Source organism: Malania oleifera, chromosome 4 (assembly GCF_029873635.1).
Source record: "Malania oleifera isolate guangnan ecotype guangnan chromosome 4, ASM2987363v1, whole genome shotgun sequence".
Lineage (NCBI taxonomy): Eukaryota > Viridiplantae > Streptophyta > Magnoliopsida > Santalales > Ximeniaceae > Malania > Malania oleifera.
Window position 1 is genome coordinate 56,685,265 of NC_080420.1, and position 20,517 is coordinate 56,705,781.

Sequence of the window (20,517 nt, forward strand, 5' to 3'; positions counted from 1 at the left end):
GTTCAACTAAGAGCATGCTCGGCTCATTCATCAAATGTGAATAGAGATTTTAAACCTACTCTTTTTTTTTTTGTAGGCTATCAAGTGCAATGTAGTTTGTAGCAAATCGTGTGGCCCTTGGACGCACAATATCCCCTTGACAGTGCTCCCTCATTGTAGCAAGCAACCATCCATGATTATATATAAAATTAGTGATCTGTCTCCCTTTCAAGATCACTATGCTTATTGCCTCTCTTTTTCCGATCTCTTAAAAAATGAGATCAATACAATGAGCGGCGCAAGGAGTCCAATACAAGTTGAATTTTTTCATTAATTTTAGACCCTCTTTCTTGTAGGGACTACCATTATCGGTCACCACTTGGACAACATGTTGCTTTCCTACCCCTTGGACAACATGTTTTAATAGGGAATTTATGTATTCATGGTCTTTTATTTTGTTAGAAGCATCCACCGACTTTAGAAAAATTGTGCTTCCTTTCGAGTAAACCATGAAATTTATAATGGATAATTTTGTAGGGTCTGTCCATCCATCACACATTATAGTGCAGCCATACGTGGCCCACTTTTTCTTTACTTCTTCTACGTGGCCTTCCATTTCTTTTACCTCTTAATCAAGGTATTTTGTTCTGATTTCATAGGGTGTCGGTGGATCGACTCCCGTTCCAGCTGATTGGCAACCCCAAATCATGTTTTTAAAATGAGGTAATTTTGCCTTCTCAGGTGGAACATTATCATATATATAAAAAACTTTGAAATCAACCTATTCATTTCTTCTTTTATTTTACCTCCTTTGAATAAATTTTTCAAGTTTCTTTGTTTTGTTGCATCTGACTTGTAATATTGAGAAGACTTTGAAATATATGGCTCTATTTCTGGCTCTCTCACGCTTTGAGATCGCCTCATCGGAGGTTGCCCTGCACCACTACCAGCCCCTGAACTGCCTCCTTGTTGGCTACCTGCAAACCTACGAGATTGGTCTCTTTCCCATTTCGTCTGTTTTGAAGCATATAATGCTTGACGATATGCAGACCTTTCATAGGAAGAAATGTTAGGCGGGTATGCAATATTGTCAACATCATCAATTTGTTGTGATTGCATCAAGTTCCCACGCAATTCATTTTTTATTTGATCCATTCTTTCTATTTTTTTGGCCTTAGCCGTTGTTTTTCTTTCTAAAACAATTCTCATTTCCTGCTTAACTTCTGGAGGTACTTTGTCGCAGAATTTTATATTATGCTACGGGTCGTAATTTGCTAGGTGCATTTTTAATCTTGTTGCACCACCACTCTTCATTTGTATTCTGTAGTATTTGCAAATAAATCCATTCTTTACATTGGGCATTGGGTATCCACGTTCCCATGCTGGATCTTGTTTTCTTCCTTTAGACATTTTTGTAGATAATTTTACTTTCCTACAAGGTAACAATGAATAAAAAATTAGGTGTTAAATTAGTCAACAATTTTAAAAGAAAATTATTTAAGATGTTTTATTATCAATATAATATTAATAAATAAGACAAACATTAAAATATTAAATCAAATTTACAAAATTTAATGATAATGTACAAAATTACCAATAAATTATGGAAATTAAATTAGTCAAATAAATGAAATAATTTAAACTATATTAAGCTAATAAGTACTTTATTCTGATTAGGTGTTAAATTTCTCTAAATTTGTAAAAAAAAAAAAATTATTTGGATGTTACAATTTTAAAATAAAAATATTTAGATGCTAAATAAAGATAAATTAATAACTAAGAGAAATATTAAATTATTAAATTAAAATTACAAAATTAATGATAATTCTAACAAAATTATTATTAAGTAATAAATTTTTAAAATGAATATATATAAATAAATGAAATAATTTATTAATTTATACTATAATAAGATAATAATAGTAAATTATTCTAATTTTATTTAGTTATTAAATTTACTAGTTATTAACTAATTATTTACTATACTAACTTATTATTTAGTATACTAGCAAAGTAGTAAGTAGTAAGTAGTAAGTAGTAAGTTAATAGTAAATGGGAAGGAGGGCATTGCTGTAAATATATTGGGGGCAAGGGAGATTTTGAGTAAGTAAAAAAACTTAAAATTTAAAACATATTATTTAAAATATAAACCAGCCTTTAGTTTGCAGCCCTTTTATTTCGTGGAGCTGCTGCTGCTCGTGGAGGGAGGGGCGACAGTGGCTCTGGACTCTCGTCCCTCATCTCTCGTCTCTCTTCTCTCGGTTTCTTGCTCGCAGCTCTGTGAGAGCCTCAGCTAAAAGGAAGATTGCAGGCTGGAGTTCTTGCGGCTGGCTGCGATTGTGTGCGACAATGATGGAGGTGGAGGGTGAAGTTGAAGGCTAGAGGCAAAGACTTGAAGGGTCAGAGCAGGAGAGGATTCGAAGGCTAGGGCTTTTCGGAGTTCGAACTTCAAAGGGGAGGCAGGAGGCAGCAGAAAATTTGGAATCTAGGGTTTTTTTTTTGAAGTTTGAAGATGGAAGAAGAAGAAGGCTTTGAGAGTTTGAGCTTGAGGTATGTATCCGAATGCATGTTAATTTATACAAATAAGTTGTGTAGTGGTTGGTGGAATTATTGGGTTGAATAATGGATCTGCGGAGTATCTTTGTGAGATTTTTGTTTTTCACTGTATATGCTCACGGGTTGCACAACGTGCACAATAACGTGGGAAAAGCATAAAAAAGATTTGAGAATACTCAGAATAGCGCTAAAATTCCTCCCTCCAATTTTTTTTTTTTCCACATGATTTCCTGAAAATTTTGGAAGGACAGCCGAAATGTTCGAATTTTTGAACAAAATTTGCTGAAAGCTCAAAATTTCGGTCAAATTTTTTCAAAATCAAATCTGTCTCTCAATTTCCTTTCAGGACCCCTCGAAATTTGAAATTTCGGTCGAAATTTCGACATTCCGACCAAAATTTAAGTCCTTGGTGTAGATTGGTTGTACTTGGGTTTAGAAGGTGCTTCTGGAGGTATTGTTTTGATGTGGGATTGAAGGGTAGTGGAAAAGGTGGAGGAAGCAGTGGGGTATTTTTCGGATTCATGCACATTTAAAAATGTCGGTGGTCAATTTGAGTGGGCTTTCACAGGTGTTTATGGGCCAAATTTGAACAAGAGACGTAGGAAAATGTGGGAGGAGCTGATAGGGCTGATTAGTTGGTGGAATTCGCCATTTAATATAATCCGCTTCCCATAAGAAAGACTAGGGGCTATAAGTTATACTCGGGCTATGCATGAATTTTCGGATTTTATCTCTTTCATGGGCTATGCGTAGCCCGAGTATAACTTACAGCCCCTAGTCTTTTTGATGGGAAGCGGATTATATTAAATGGCGAATCCCACCAACTAATTGGCCCTATCAGCTCCTCAACCATTTTCCTAGCCGAGTATAACTTACAGCCCCTAGTCTTTCTAATGGGAAGCGGATTATATTAAATAGCGAATCCCGCCAACTAATGAGCCTTGTCAGCTCCTCCCACATTTCTTACGTCTCTTGTTCAAATTTGGCCCATACACACCTGTGAAAGCCCACTCAAATTGATCACTGACATTTTTAAATTTACATGTAACAGAAAAATACTCCACTGCTTCCTCCACCTTTTCCACTACCCTTCAATCCCACATCAAGACAATTCCTCCAGAAGCACCTTCTGAACCTGAGTACAACCAGTCTACGTATGAACAACTCCATATATTTAGGACAATTCCTCTAGTAATCCATTAAAGTTTAGTCTCTTGCAAACATACAATATCAAGTTTCCATGTACGCAACAAATTACGTATCTGAAGCCTCTTCTCAACCTCATTCCATCCTCTAACATTCCATGAAAGTATCTTCAGATTCATTTAGAAAAAGAGAGAGCCCGCTCCCTATTAATACCATTGTGCCTAGATGTAATAGAACCATAATTAATTGACCTGAATAAACCTTTCAATTCTCTTAAACCTTTCACACCAGTTCTCTTCAAGTCACATGCATTTTTTTCCAAGGTTGCCCTACGGTGTAATTTAGCCTCAACAGTCAGCAAAAAGGTGGTTACTTGATTTTCCAAACCTTGTAAGGACATGCCCAGGAATTTTTCAAACCCTTTAAATCTTCTTTGGTACCACTCGGAATAAGGTACTTCCCTCACTGGACTTTCCACATCCACAATTTCCCGTCCTTCCATAGTCAAGGGTAAAGAATGGGGTAGTGGTTCCACTGCTAAAGGTGACAAACCCCTCTCGTTAGGTAGCTCAGCAACCTATGTATCGTTGTCCGAGGCCCAATCCTCCACAAGTACATCATTCCCATCAAACTGAGTTGGTAACATCTCCAAAATATCTGCAGGCTTCAACAGAACCAAGGACAATTGGTTTTGCTCTTCCAAACCCTCTGTGACTTCCCAGGTGGCAAAGAAATCTGAATTGGAACCGCAACTCTTCTTCTATCTCGCAGCTCAAGCACCCAGTGCTCAGAATTTTTTCATTTCCTGAAAATATTGCCGAAATGTTCTTGAAGAATCAATTGAATGTCTCGCTGCAAGTTTTTCTCACCATCGGATGTGTTTGTTGACTCACCGGTGCCGAGGCACTCTTTATTGGCCTCATGATAGTCTAAGTGCTCCATGTCGGTCTCGTCGGAGCCTAAGTGCTCAGTATCGGTCTCATCGGTGCCGATATTGTCAGTCCCGGCGTCATCGGAAGATATCATCGACTGGGCTAGCATCGATGCGCTTCGGTGATCAACTTCAGATTGCTTCGAATCGAGAACCATAACATCTCCCCTTCTCACTGAACTCCCCAAGGTTGAAGATGACGATTATGGATTTTGGGTCTTATTGTTTTGAAGGGCTTGTGTTGGTTTGGGCCGCCAGACTGAGATGGGCTTGGGATTAGGTATAGGCTTCGGCCTGAAGGGAGCTTTTGGCTTAAAACTTTTATTGTTTTCCTTGATCTTCTCTGTACAACCCACTTCCTCAGCTTGAGTAACTTTGGACCATATTACCTCTCATTCCCCATTTGTCCCACTATGCAATCTGAGTCTTATATTGGGAGATACACAAGAGTTTGCGTTACCACTAACATTCTTAGTAATTTCCACCGAAATATTAGCCTTTGATTTTGCTTGTTCCTTCCCAGTACCCAAATCACGTATATCGTGGCTATGATTTCTCAATTTTGAATTTTGAGAATATGACATTAATTGCTTTCCATTCTTGCTACCACCATCATCTCTCCGACCCCCCTCCACCGCTGCCAACAGAAAAGTTTTGGAATTCTCCCCTGTGAGTTTAAGTGCAGATTGGGATGTTTGTTTGCTGGCTAATATGTTTATTGGCTAATGTCTCTGGGGCAATGGCTTTCCGTAGATGAAATCAAAACCCTCTCCACCCACTGCCCAGTTTTCCTTCTGGCACCACTAGAAATCCTTTCCGACGGCCATGTATAAGTTCTGAGATCATTAAAAAACAACCATGTGCATTGGATCCCAGCTGCAAAATAAATACTTTCTCACCATCTCTGAATGTTCGTGCAAAATTACTAGGAATTACATTGGACATTAGCTCCTCCACAATAGCTAGAAAACGTTTTGCATTCTCTTTGCCCTTGCAAACTGATCGGAGAGAGTATCGATTTCGCTAAAAAATGCATAACATGAAATAAGAACCACCCTCCTCAACTGAGAATTCAAAAGTCTTGAATTCTATGAAAAAGAAAATAGAAGCCCCCATTCTTGAGCATATATCAACCACTCTAAGTTAATCTTCAAACTTTCTTGAAAACTGCAGGAGCCTTTAGGATAATCGTCCTCCATGAACATGCAACCATTCAGGACATTTAATTCATTCTCCTAACCAGTGGTCATCTTCTCTTTGCGGACGATACTCTAATTTTTTGTGACGCTGATCTGGATCAGATTTTTTTTTCTCCGTGTGATACTTACGTGATTTGAGGCGGTCTCTGGTTTAAAGATAAATTTGGGCAAGTCAGAGTTGGTTCCTTATCTCACAAATATGTTTGATACACTTGCTACTTTACAACTTTTCCATCTCATACAAAATATAGATGTATTTAATTTATTATATATTAGTCCTAAAATTTATATTATTATGTTTGTTAACCATTTCTAAAGTTTCACAAAGAATTTTATGTTTTACTACTAATTTCCGTTATTTTTTCAAATCGAAATTGAAACTGACATCAAAATCGAAATTTCCGTCGAAATTTCTGTACTTTTGGAGTTTCGAAATTCGAGTCGAAATCGAAATTTAAAACCTTGATAGCAAAGAGTTGGGTTGACCCACCTTTGACCCCTGTTTAGACAGGTTTGATTTGTTCGGACTGGCTTGCCCAGGTCAATTCTGGTTTGCAGAATTTCCAGTTCTTCCCGTCAAAAGTGACCACATATGCTGTGTGGGATTCCTTCTTAGATGTCACTATTTTTTTATGTTGTCTTCCTGCCCAGACATTCAATTCATCTGACACATTCTGCTGCTTGCTTCCATTGTGGCCCCAATTGAAGCATAAACCAGCTTAAGTGCAGTGCAAAGGTAGATGATCGATAGTCTCTGCATGTCCTTTGCAAAGATAGCATCTATACACCATAATATTTCCCATTGCAAATTGTCATGGTGAGAATTTTTTGCCAGGAGGCCTCCTAAAGGAAGAATATTGTAGTAAGAATAAAATTCACTAACAAACGAAGCACACCATGACTTTGCCTCTCAACTATTGAAACCTCTCTTCACAGCCACTTGGAACAAATCAAGGAAGTGATTGCAAAAAGGGAAGTTGCCAACCACTTGTCTTTCCAGACTAAAACTGTGTTTCCACTTTTGTCATCAAATTTATCCGACTCAAAAGGTCTTCTTCAACCTTTGCTCATGTGCTTCCAATGACAACACTCTGCATTCTAGGATACTACAATCAACTAACTCCTAACTACCCCTTGCCTTTAATTCACTTCCTCCATAGATTTGCCTTCTCGGAAATATGATGTCCAAGACATGTTGCCAGAAGAACCCAGTTAAATATACGCAACCCCTATTATTGAATAGGGGAGAAATAATTCCCTGTCTAACCAGATGATACTTGAATTCTTCCTTTTCACTGCCTCACAAGAAATGAAAAGATGTTTTCCAATTTCCTGGTCACTAAGGAAGGAATGGGAAATAAGAACAAAAAATGCATGTGAATCCTTGAAAGTTTGCTCTTTAATGAATGTTAATCTTCTACCCTTAGATTGCCATTTTTTCTTCTGAGCAGCTATTCTCCATTCAAACCTACTATAGATAGGATTTGAGATACTTGTATCCTTTTATGCAGGTGCCAAAGGAAGGCAACATATGAAATAGGAAGTTTCCTTTCTTTAAAACCAAGAATGTTCCCCAACAGAACAACGTTTTTCATATTGCTGTCCAGGGACAATGAACTCATTTTTAAGCCTTAACTCAAACTCACCCTTATGTTGCAAATTTCTTGAAACCAAAGAAGAATACACCTCATGTAAATGAGTTCGTTTTCATTCATTGCTGAAAAGATAATAGCACCATCTGCACACAAAAGAAGTAAAATGCAAAGAATCTCCATCACAAGAATAAATAACAATGGAGAAAAGAAACCATAAAGGGAGCCATTAGACTTATGAGGATAGAATACTGTGATGGTGCAAGGATGGACCCATTTAATGCAAACGCCTGCAAAGCTTATTCTGTCAAAAGACATAGTGGAGAAAATTTCAGTTTATATAACGATAAGCCTTTTCACCATGAAGCTTCCAACTTACATCTAACACATACCTCATCATTTCTTTTTATTTTTTAATCAGTAATGGGTAAATTGTATTGATCAAATGGAATATGTACAGAAAACTCCGAACATACACCGAGCAGGGAGGCCAAAGCTCCCAAACAAAACTAGGAAAAACCTAGAAGCAAGTACAATCAAACCTGGGCATACCCTGGGCACAAAGGCTTAAAAAAACAAGCAGCATCAAAACTAGGAAAAACCTAGTAACAAGTACAATGAAATCTGGGCATACCCGGAGAACAAAGGGAACACAAGATCAACAGACCTCAAGGAGGCCTAGACCCCTTATTCCTATTCTTACTTTTCACAGGATGAACAGTCCAACCTTGTGCCTTATCAACCCCTTGATTTATGCCACTAACCGTAGTCACAAGGGGAGTCCTTTAATCTTTCCAATTTCACCTTTACCTTTCTTAGAGGAAGAATCTATTGTAGAGTTTGCAGCAGTGCACCCAGTCGAATTCTTACTTTTGGAACCACCTACAGTGCAACTTTCCTTGGCGTTCAAATGCAAACTTGTGTCCTTTGCTGGTGCTTTTGCATCTACCTTAGAAGTAACAGGGTTGCCTGCATCACTGCCTGATTGTATACCCTTAACTATAGCATGCTCAGTGACAACAGGTTCAATGGTCTTCTTTCCTTGGTCATCACCCGGGCAAGCTTTCCTAGCTTCCAACTGTTCCTTCTCCTTCTTGGTTTTACAATTTCTTTCAGCATGGCCAAGGGTTTTACAGTAACAGCAGAACTTAGGAACATTTTCATAAACTATATCTTGGGTGAATGAACGATCATTAGAGAGTCTAACCTTGATACTCTTCTCCAGGTCCTTTGAAACATCAATCTCAACCAAAACCCTCGCGTATGAAGGCATTTCCCTGTTAGTGGTAAGTTTATCTGCATACACAGGTGTACCCAAAACAGAGCAAATTTTCCCCAAAGCCTTCAAAGACCAGAGTTCAAGGGGAAGATTTCTCAACTGAATCCAAACTGGGAGAATGCTTAGACACTCCATATCAATTGAAACAAGTCTGACATCCTTTTAAGCAACAGAGGATGGCCAAATGCAAGGTAAGGGCCCCCTGTAAGCACTTGAAACATGTCCTCTTCACTACAAAATTTAAAGATAATCCAACCACTCATATGGTGGAAAACTTCAACCTTTGCATGCCAAGATTCAATAATTAGGTTGAGGGCAGCTTTTCCTTGAAATTTACCTGCAAAAAATCCCACCAAGCTGTGTTCCCACTCCCTCTTTGTATTGTCAAAGTCTTCATCATCAATTTGAGCTTCTTTACCAACAGTAGCAAATTTAGGGACAGCATTACAATTCTGTTGGTGCCTATTTTTAGCAAATAAATCCGCCCAAGAGAACCTCTTGTTCCCCTTCATGAAGAACTCCTTATCACCTTCATTTGTCGCATTTTGACAAGCACCAGAATTACTAACACCTGCCAAGTCCTTACCATCATTTGGCTGAACACCTGAAGGGTTCTTAGTAGAATTAATACTAACCCCTGCATTGCCCTTATTCTTTGGATTCACCCTAGTAGCACCCTTGGCAGCATTTAATCGAACACGTGGTGCACTAGTATCAAAAGACTCAACTGTGCCACTATTACCTTCAGCAATTCCCTTTGTGGATATTTGCCGAGCACCTGGAGTGCAAACTGAGATTACAACGTTCCCAATAGAGTATTGCTTCCCACTTTTCCCATGTATGTCCTTTGGGATCTCTGCATTCTTCACATTTTGAGGCCAAGCGGTGGTAGCACAATCAGGAACTGAGACATTCACACCTGCAGGGGTTAATGGTTGACGAACATCTGCTCCCTTTGCTGCATTTGGTTGACAACAGGTGCCCAAACAGCTGCGCCTGTCTTCTTATTACCCGAGGGAGTAGTTGTCTTCCCTCCCAATTCCTTTGTGTCATTGCGTCGAGCACCTGGTGCATGAACACCAGAAGGACAGTGGACGGTCCAACCAACTGTTCCAAACATTTGTTCATCATTTTCGTCCAGATCTACAGAGGAAGATTCCCCTGGGTTCTGTTCGCGATCTCCATCTGTCTCAGTTTCATATTCAGAGGTAAATTCTTCACTGCAAGGCCCACAATCTACCTCCTCCTCCTTCAATGTGCTACAGGAAGCAGATTCAATCACTCCCGTATCCTTCTGCAACTTCAGATTTGAATTTTCAAATTTTGATCTGCTACTAGATGGAGCTTCTTCGAGTCCCATAGCCTTCTGCAATTTCAGATCTGCAATTTGCTTAACATTTGAACCGATTTGAGAATTGTTAACTGGGTTTACAATCTCGTTGGTTCTTTCATCATCTTCTGAATCTTCGGAAGAAGCTTCATTTTCGTGAAAATCGGTTGGTGGCTGCAGTGAGTCTGTCAACCTCCTTTCGTATCTGTTGAATATTCTTTCCTGCCCAAAGAGATCGATTTCCTCCATTATTTGGATGAAATCAAGGGTAGAATTCCGTTCCTTATTCAAAAAAAATGCTGAAATAGCCTTGGAGGTTGAACTTCTCCCCATGGTCGAACAAATCAAGAACTCAGCGAGCAGATTCAGTCCAAGCCGTGCGTCCCTCCTAGAGAGAGAAAGAGATCTTCTCTCTCTAACACGACATGACTGCGTACCTCATCACTTCTTGCTTTGAATCAAATTTCTTGGCTAGTAAGGCTGCATGAAAAATCTGACTCATTGTTTTGGTTGGGGAGACATGCATGTACTTTTAACAATCATTCAATGCCTCTGCAGTTGTTTTGGAGGATTTGTTTTTCAGATTTCCAGTTGGATTTGTTGGTGTTTTTAGCTTGATTTATCAGGATTTATTGCTCATCTCTCCTCTCTTTCCTTCTCATTGGGGCAATAAATCCTGGCCTCCAAGGGAGCTAAGGAGCGTGCTCTCAAGTCATACCTTGACTTACGCTTTCTTAGGATCAGATTGCCATCCCAAGTACGCATTGGATCATGCTAAATTAGTAAATTTACTTACTATTGGCTCAATTGTTGCATTAGGTTCATTATTCACAGCCATATAACAGTTATAGCTTACTAAAATGTTGTGTTTATTAGCTTGAGACTCATGGAGTAAACATTGCCAGACTAATGTGATTCATAGAGTATGCCATTGATGAGAGGATCTTGTGATTCACCAGTGGTTCTCTTCAAACCAAGGTACTTCATAGGATTTTTAAGTTGAATTTGGATGAATCTTACACTACATTTGACAAACATTCCTGTTCTACTGTTTCTTTTTGTGATGTTGCATGCTGGATATGTTTTAGGTATTGGCATGTGCAGTTTGTTTTGTATCTGAACCCATGTGACCACTGTCTGAAGTACCCCACCAATGTTATTGTAGGAGTCCAAAGATTGGCTAATTTTTGTCATTACCTGAGTCAGTCCTTCAAACTGTTTTCAATTCTATTATTTTGTTTATTTTAATTTTTTTTATCTTTCCCTTTAGTCAGGGTTGTTTGGCAGTCGTTAAAATCTCATCTCTTAGAAAGGAGAGTTCACACATTTTTGCCTTTTGTTTGCCTACGGGATGTCTATATCCTGACATTTTCACATCAATCTATCTCCTTCACATCAATCTATCTCATTTAATTGCCTTATGTTTAATTTTTTTTTTATTGCCATAATTTCCAGCAAAACATTCATGGTTTAAATATCATTCTTTAAAGATTATCTTGAGTTGATCTGCCTGCCTTAATTTTTCTCATTGACAGGCTGACCATTATATTGTTTCTCATCGACTTTGTCTTGTTGTCAGTTGATTCTTGTAGGAGTATGCTGCTCTGGAAGGGGTGATGGAACAGATCCATATGAAGAGGTTTCTCTACAGCCTTTGCCAGAATATACAATACCATCTGATGGAGTCACCATGACTTCTGTTGCTTGTACTGACAAGGGTCTTATTTTCCTTGCGGGTCGAGATGGACACATTTATGAGATGCAGTACACATCTGGATCATTATGGCATAAGCGTTGTCGTAAAGTGTGCCTTACTGCAGGATTGGGTAGTGTTATTTCCAGGTACATTGTTTTTTATGTCTCCCTCTTATACACTCTGTAGTGGGACTTTTATGAGCTTCCAGGAGAAGTTTAACCCAAGCTTGAGCTTTTGGTCCTTGTAAAATTCAAATTTACGTTTTGGATGTAATTACATATCCATGTTTTCAAACATGGACTGGACTATGAACTGGATGGCTGTCTGCTTCTGGATTTGGATGGTTCAAATGATTTGAATTGTCTGATCCAACTATGGCATCAGCATGATGTTCTGCTCTGTATACATGCCCTCTATATGGTTATTGGGGTTACGGCTTGAAGCATGTTGTTGGATTGCCTAAAATGATCCTGCTAAGTGGGAGATATGCATGCCTCATCTTTTGGCTTTTCTGTTCGAGTTTTACGGAAGTCATGTTTTGGATCTTATTTATTTATTTATTTTTTCATGTTTTATGTGCCTAATTGCCATTGTGATGTGTTTGTGGAGAAATTTGCAAACGTTATACTCTGAGCCAGAGAAGTAAAGAACCCTAGACCCTAATAATGGAGAGGGAAAAAAAAAAATACAATCTAGTTGCAGGTGTCAACCAACTGCCTGTTTCTATTCACATCTCGTCCCAATGTAAGATGGATGCATGGGTCAGTATCTGTGCTCATCAAGTGATAGCAAGACTTTTTTTATTTTCCCCTTCCTTCTTCCTTACCTCCTTCCTCTAGATATCTTATTTGCAGATTTGTGCTTGAATTCAGATGTGTTGGGATTATATGAAGCTACATCAATACATGGTCATTTCTGGTTGTCACGGAGTCAGCTGGTTCACCAGGTTTTTCTGGGTTTGACTGGTTTTCAAATAAGTCAAACTTGTGTGTAACCCAGACTAGAGGAGGGGCTGGTTCCCGGTTTAAGTTGAAGCGGCTGGTGTAGTCCGAATTTAGAAAATGCTTCACCATATTGTAATTTTGACTTGTAGATTGGTTGCTTTTGTAGCTGGTTTTTAAGAGGGCTGTTGTTTTCAGATTGATAGCATGATTGGCTGACAATATAATTTTGATGTTTTTATTTTATCTTTTTTGTTCTCATTTCTTGTGAGGAGGATTTCTTATGATCCCTTTTGTACATTTTTACCTTTTCAAAAGAATTTCTTCTTTTTCTATAAAGAAATTTTGAGCTGAAATTGAAATTGAAATTTCATTTGCATCTAGTTTCTATAAACTGAAACACACCCTGTTACCAGGTGGGTTGTACCAAATGTGTTCAAGTTTGGAGCTGTTGACCCCATTGTTGAAATGGTTGTTGATAATGAAAGACATTTTCTATATGCACGAACTGAGGATATGAGACTACTGGTTTTTGTTTTGGGGCCAACTGGAGATGGTCCGCTTAGGAAAGTTGCAGAAGAAAGGAATTTGATTAACCAGAGGGATGCACACTATGGAGTTAGACAACCAGTTGGATCAAGAGGATCCAATCGATCAGCAAAGCCATCTATAGTTTGCATCTCACCTTTGTCTATGCTGGAGTCAAAATGTCTCCACCTTGTGGCTGTTTTATCAGATGGAAGAAGAATGTACCTTTCCACTTCTCCATCTAGTGGAAATAGTGGTGCTGTTGGAGCTTTGGCTGGATTTAATACCAACCATCGTAGGCCAAGCTGTTTAAAAGTTGTGACAACCAGGCCTTCTCCTCCTTTAGGTGTCAGTAGTGGACTTGCTTTTGGAGCTATTTCCCTTGCTGGTAGATCTCAAAGTGAGGATCTCTCAATGAAGGTTGAAACAGCATATTATTCTTCTGGAATTCTTCTCCTCTCTGATTCATCACCACCAACTATGTCTTCTCTTCTGATGGTGAGCCGTGATTCAAGCACACAATCATCTCTGTCAAGTAGTTTAGGGACAAGTGCCAGGAGTTCACGGGCATTACGGGAATGTGTATCGTCCCTCCCTGTTGAAGGTAGAATGCTTTTTGTGGCTGATGTTTTACCTTTCCCAGATACGGCAGCCGTCGTGCAGTCACTTTATTCAGACTTGGAGTTCTCTGGGTTTGAAAGCACTGGGGAGTCCTGTGAGAAGACCTCTGTTAAACTATGGGCTAGAGGTGACCTCTCAACCCAACATATTTTACCGAGGAGGAGAATTGTTGTATTCAGTACCATGGGAATGATGGAAGTAGTTTTCAATAGGCCTGTGGACATTCTAAGACGGTTGTTGGAGTCCAACTCACCAAGGTCAATTTTAGAAGATTTTTTCAATCGTTTCGGAGCTGGAGAGGCAGCTGCAATGTGTTTATTGCTTGCTTCAAAGATAGTCCATTCTGATAATCTCATTAGCAATATTGTTTCTGAGAAGGCGGCTGAGGCATTTGAAGACCCAAGAGTTGTTGGAATGCCTCAACTTGAAAGTAGTAGTGCACTTTCAAACACTAGAGCGGCGGCTGGGGGGTTCAGTATGGGACAGGTTGTTCAAGAGGCTGAGCCCATTTTTTCAGGTGCGCATGAAGGACTCTGCATATGCTCATCAAGGTTGCTTTTCCCTATTTGGGAACTTCCTGTTATGGTTGCAAAAGGTGGTTTAGATGCCTCTGATGCTATGTCCGAAAATGGGGTAATTGTATGCAGACTGTCTATTGAGGCAATGCAAGCCCTTGCAAATAAAATTCGTTCCTTAGAGAAGTTTCTGAGGTCTAGAAGGAACCAGAGAAGGGGACTGTATGGCTGTGTTGCTGGTATGGGAGACTCGACTGGCTCCATTCTATATGGAACTGGTTCAGATTTAGGTTCTGGGGACAGGAGTATGTTAAGAAACTTATTTGGCGCTTATCGGAATGTTGAGTCTGGTGATGGCAGGGTGTCTAATAAGAGGCAGCGGCTTCCATTTAGTCCTGCAGAACTGGCTGCCATGGAGGTTTGTTTAAATCACTTGGGTCTTAGTGTTATGCATTTGTGCGTCCATGCTACTCTTGTTATTAATTTTCCCCCATATATTCTTTCCAAAATTCTGTTTCTTGTGCTGCAGGTTAGGGCTATGGAATGCATCAGACAGTTGCTTCTTAGATCCAGTGAAGCTCTGTTTTTGCTTCAACTTCTTTCCCAGCATCATGTAACTCGTTTGGTTCAGGGTTTTGATGCTAACCTTCGGCAGGCATTAGTTCACTTGACATTCCATCAACTAGTTTGCTCTGAGGAGGGTGATCAGCTTGCTACAAGGTTTATATCATCACTGATGGAGGTAGTGCAAGTTTCGGCTATTGATGAGCCCCAAATGATGACCCTAACTGACAATAAGTTTCTGTTCTTTTTTGCACCTATTTTTATTTATATTTATTCTAGTCTTTTTAGTAAGTTGTTTTTTGTTTTATTTGACATTGATTCATTCCATTCCAAGTCTCAGTTTTTACAGTTCATCACATCCATTTTGTCCAGTATTACACTGGTCCTGATGGCAGGGGGACCGTGACTGATATTAGTGGGAAATTACGGGAGGGTTGTCCTAGCTATTACAAGGAATCGGATTACAAGTTTTACTTAGCTGTGGAATATCTTGAGAGAGCTGCCGTTACTCCTGACACTGATGAAAGGGAGAGCCTTGCTAGAGAAGCCTTCAATGTCTTAAGTAAAGTTCCTGAGTCTGCAGATTTGCGAACTGTTTGCAAACGCTTTGAGGACTTGAGGTTAGTTTAATACGTCAGTGATGGTATAAGGCTGCCATATTTTATTTTTCTATCCCATAATTGGATTATTACCTCAGTCTTGAATTGAGAGAGTATTGCAGGTTTTATGAAGCTGTTGTTCGCTTACCTCTGCAAAAGGCACAGGCCCTTGACCCTGCAGGTGATGCATTCAATGAACATGTTGATGCAGGGATTAGGGAACATGCACTTGCTCAGCTTGAACAGTGCTATGAGATAATCACCAGTGCTTTACGTTCTCTGAAAGGTGAAGCCTCATCAAGGGAGTTTGGGTCTTCCATTAAACCTGCAGCACAATCTGGACTTGATCAGGCCTCTCGGAAGAAGTACATATGTCAGATTGTTCAGCTTGGTGTCCAATCCCCTGACACTGTATTTCATGAGTATCTGTACCGTACTATGATTGATTTGGGCCTTGAAAATGAGCTCCTGGAGTACGGAGGTCCTGATTTGGTGCCTTTCCTGCAGAGGCCTGGCCGAGAATCTATGCATGAGGTTCAGTTTGATTTTGTCCACCCTTCCCCCTTTAAAGCATGCAAATTTGTCATGATGCATCTTAGATTTTCTTGATGCCTTGTGAATTTATTGCAGCTAATGTTTTGACTTCAACATTCCTTGTGTGTTTCTCATCTATCTCTTAGGTTCGGGCAGTTTCTACGGTTACATCTGCAACTTCTCTAGTGGGTCAATCGGGTGCAGCTATTCCCTCAAATCAAGTTAAATATTTTGACCTTTTGGCACGGTATTATGTCTTGAAACGGCAGCATGTACTCGCAGCTCATGTGTTGCTAAGGCTGGCAGAAAGGCGTTCGGCTGATGCAGGGGATAACCCTACACTTGAGCAAAGGTTGGAAATTCCTTAAGTTTTTGACGACCATTTTTGTTTGTCTGACAAAGAAATGGGCTTGGTTTATTGCTAGAAACATGCTTTGTGTTAGATAAGGTCAGCATTTTGCCAGAGCACAAACATTTTTCATTTTCACCTGCCAGAAATGAGGAAATATTATTTTTGCCCTTGGTATGATCTCCTGAATAATTATTTATGGGACTGTCAATGCCCATGAATTGGCAAGACATTTCCCCTTGCTTAGTGTGCCTCTCAATCATTCAAAGGTCAGTTGATAAACTTTGAATGATGCAGTGATTATGTTGTTTTATTAAAGGAACCCATACACTGATCGGTTCAGGGAGTGATTATTATCAAATAAAACCTGATTCATGTGGTATCTTCAATTAATTATATACTAATTTTTTATACATGCAGCCACAAAGTAAGGTTTAATTCCCCAGATGGATTATTTTACCTAACCCAAAGCATAACCACTTCTTCTGGAGATAGACCAACCTAATCCAAGGTTGGATTGGGTCTATTCTTGATTGTGTGAAGACCCAAATTTCACCTCTGCCCCTATATTTGTTATTGCTTGATAATTATTTTCATGTCATCAATTACAGGCGTCAATACCTAAGCAATGCAGTTTTACAGTCGAAGAATGCCAGTGACAGTGATGGGTTAGTAGGTTCTACCCGGGGTGCTTTTGACAATGGCTTGCTAGACTTGCTTGAAGGGAAGCTTGCCGTTCTTCAATTTCAGATAAAGATCAAAGATGAGTTAGAGGCTATGGCTTCAAAATTAGAAGCTGGCCCTAGTACATCTGATGCTCTCCGGAATGACTCACCTTTCTCTGATAGTAACCTGATGTCTGATAACAATTTTGCGAAAACTGCAAAGGAAAAGGCAAAAGAACTAGCCTTAGATATGAAGAGTATAAGTCAGCTATACAATGAATATGCAGTTACCTTTGAGCTTTGGGAGGTACCTCTCTCTCTCTCTCTCTCTCGCTCTCTCTCTCTCTTGTTTTGTGTTCATATTGGAGGTGCTCGTGCATGCATATACACGTGGCAAGTACATTAGTGCATCAGTTTACCATTTTTTTTTTGGATAGAAAAAAAGCTTTATTAAACCAAGCAAGAAACTGATATAATAGCAGAGAATCAGAAATCCTCACACATGAACACAAGAAAAAAAAAACTAGGTCAACATAAAAAAAAACAGAAAAATGACATCAACAAAATAAAGTTGCTGAATCTCAGATGACATCCTGAAAACAAAAAAGGGTGTCACCGGGCCATAAGGCTCCCTGCTTCATGAGGGTAAGGGGAGGGTTGTCACAGCCAGAACTACAAGCCCAAAATGAAGCAAAGTAACGCACCCTCTCCCAAAGAAGCCCCAATGATAATCTCTTCTCAGAAAAAATTCTAGCATTTCTCTCCGGCCAAAATCCTTAAAGCACAGTACATATAGCACACCTCCAACTTCTTAACTTCCTCACCCTTTCCAAAACCAGTGAAGAAAAAGCAAGTACTCCACCGACTTAGGACAAACCCACCCCTTCACCAAGAATTCCAGATAGTGAATTCGACAAGCCCCAAGCAAAAGAACAGTGAACAAATCTATGAGACACATCTTCAGAGCTTTTTCCACATATAAACAATGTTTGGAGACAATGCTTTAGAAGGTGGCATTAACTCTATGAAGTGCCACCAGCCAAATAAACGCCTTTGTTCTAGTATGATCTTTAGCCTTTACCATTAAGTTTGATATATGTTAACTACACTGGTCATGATATTTTGTTGAGGTTGCACCCTAAGGAAGGGAATTTTGAAACCTGGGAGCTGCCCCTGGGAGGAGGGGGTGTTTCTGAGGAACAGAATCATGGGGAAGCATGAAAGACTTAAAATAAATAAATTATAAACAATTTTGTGTCATTTCCTCCCCCGCGCTCTCTCTTAATAAGTCACTTAAATGCATGTTTGTTAGTTTATGGGGAGATAGTGTAATAATAATGGAAGTAGTTGTTGTAAGGCTTGGGGAAATAAGGTTTATTCTTCAGACAGCAGTGCAGGCGAGTGTTAATGTTCAAAATGGGGATAAGGATGAAAAGGTTGGCGAGGGAAAGGAGAAAAAGCAATGGGCTGATATCTCAGATGATGAAAGTGATATCGCCAATGAATTTAGCTGTGATGGCAGATTGTTATTCGATGAGTTTTCAGGAACAATAAGTGTCTTCTGATGATGTGGGTATTTACCATATGTGTCACCATCTCTGATGGAAGTTTTACCGGGAGTTTCTGTTTTTGAATGAGATGGACTGGGCAAAGGGTAGCTATGTATGGATGGGATTTTACTTATTTGTGTGGGGGAGATTAATAGGAAGGATTTAAAAGCCCAATAACTATTGTTTAAGGTGGGTTATGGCTGTCTAATCCTGGAGGAAACGAAGTTTGTCCGGATGGTGGCACAAGAATGGTGAAGAAAGACCAGTGGGAATTAGCAAACTTGCAGTGTTATTAATTACGATGATGGGCTTCAAGAGTGTTTTTCTTTTTTCTTTTTTTCTTTTTGATAGAAGAGAGGTTTTCTTAGTTAGTTCCGATTCATTATTTTTTCTTTTTTTCCCCATTTTTTTCCTTTATTTGTTTTGGCTGTTTTTACCCCCTCTCATTTGACAGGAAATTACTTTAATAACTTACTAAACCACATGCTAACAAAGTAACACCTTAGGGAAAATTGATAAAGTGCTATCATCCTAAAATTCTAAGAATCTTGAATAGGAAACACCATTTTTTCAAGTAAAGGAGAATGTATCAAGGAAGAAGAAAGTGACTACAAATTTACAGCCTTAGAGACAATTCTTCTTTATCTTTTGAGTTGTTCTAATGGATCGATCGCTCAAGATCTTTGGTCTCTACCCAGACCTGATGACAAAAATGGGATCCCTTCCTATGGACTCGTTGAGAATGAAAATCTGATCTATAATTATGATTGTAGCTACTGCCTCAGTCTTTCATTTTCTACTTCATTTGCCTTCTCATTTGCAAAATAATAGTTCGTGCTTTGTATAAAAATTCCATGAAAAGATTAATTGTACAGTTCAAAATGATGAAAAATAACCAACCTTCGGCAGATTTGACAAAATTATTTATAAAGTTTATGAATCTATGAGATTAGATAACAAAATAACAGGTCTGATCAAAATCTGGTTCCTTTGCATCACTTTTGATGAAAAATCAATCTAAAAAAAAATTAGTTCATTTTCATCAATTTATATGAAAACTTATCCAAAAATAATAGTTAGTTTTCTTTAATCATACTTTGATTTGATTTCCACACATTCGCATCTATTCTTTTCATTTTGAGTGATGCATAGTTTTGACACTTTTTTTTTTTTCAAAGAAGCCCAAACCCATGCATGTCTATGGCTTTTTTTTTCACGCAGACTTTCATCTTAAGGACTTGTTAGCCTAATGAAGCGAAGAAAAGGTGTTAAAGAGAATATTTGTATAACATGAAAAGTAATATAAATATCTATTTTGTTTAGAATGGTAAATTGCTGTGTGTGTATATAAGGTTGTAAATGTACTGGTTTTCTTATTTACTTGGATTTACAACATATGGGACCTGATTGCATGAAAAAATGGAAAGATTAAGAAGAGAAGTAGAGAGAAAAATAGAGGAACAAGAACGTAGAGATGAGGGGGATGCCACATGTTTGAAATAGCCAACTTCTTTGTACAATAATTAATATAGTTCATAAGAACTGAAAACATAAAATATGAACAAAGATGCACATTTACTTAGAAAAAAAGAAAATCCCACGTGAATATAGCCTAACTGATTAATTAAACCTGACACATTTGGGTTTAGGAGTCAACATAGCTTTGACCCTATTCTTTGAAATCAGCCTCCAAATGCAGTCAAATATTGATCTGTAAAATTGCTGGCTTCCTCCTTAGATCAACTCTCTTTCTGAAAAGAACTCAAGTCCATTGAATTGAGGAAAGAACCAATGGGATCATTACCATTAGAGGAATCACCTATCTCCATAAAGATTAGTAGGTGGTGCATTTCAAGTTTCAAAAGATCTCGAGATGGCATCAACTTGTACCTCTACTTTTTGATGGAGAAGGTGTAGAATTTCATACTCATCATGCTTAAGTG

The 20,517-nt window shown here is 38.8% G+C and overlaps 1 protein-coding gene across 1 annotated transcript in view; it reads left to right on the top strand.

The window, feature by feature from the left end:
• LOC131154526 (nuclear pore complex protein NUP155) overlaps positions 1–20,517 on the top strand; it is a 78,178-nt gene that overhangs the window by 27,046 nt on the left and 30,615 nt on the right. The window contains exons 4-10 of the mRNA XM_058107343.1: positions 11,592–11,854; positions 13,066–14,731; positions 14,843–15,055; positions 15,250–15,497; positions 15,599–16,010; positions 16,157–16,362; positions 16,971–17,331. Of these exons, the coding sequence (XP_057963326.1) occupies positions 11,592–11,854; positions 13,066–14,731; positions 14,843–15,055; positions 15,250–15,497; positions 15,599–16,010; positions 16,157–16,362; positions 16,971–17,331 (3,369 nt within the window). The remainder of the gene's footprint in view (positions 1–11,591; positions 11,855–13,065; positions 14,732–14,842; positions 15,056–15,249; positions 15,498–15,598; positions 16,011–16,156; positions 16,363–16,970; positions 17,332–20,517) is intronic.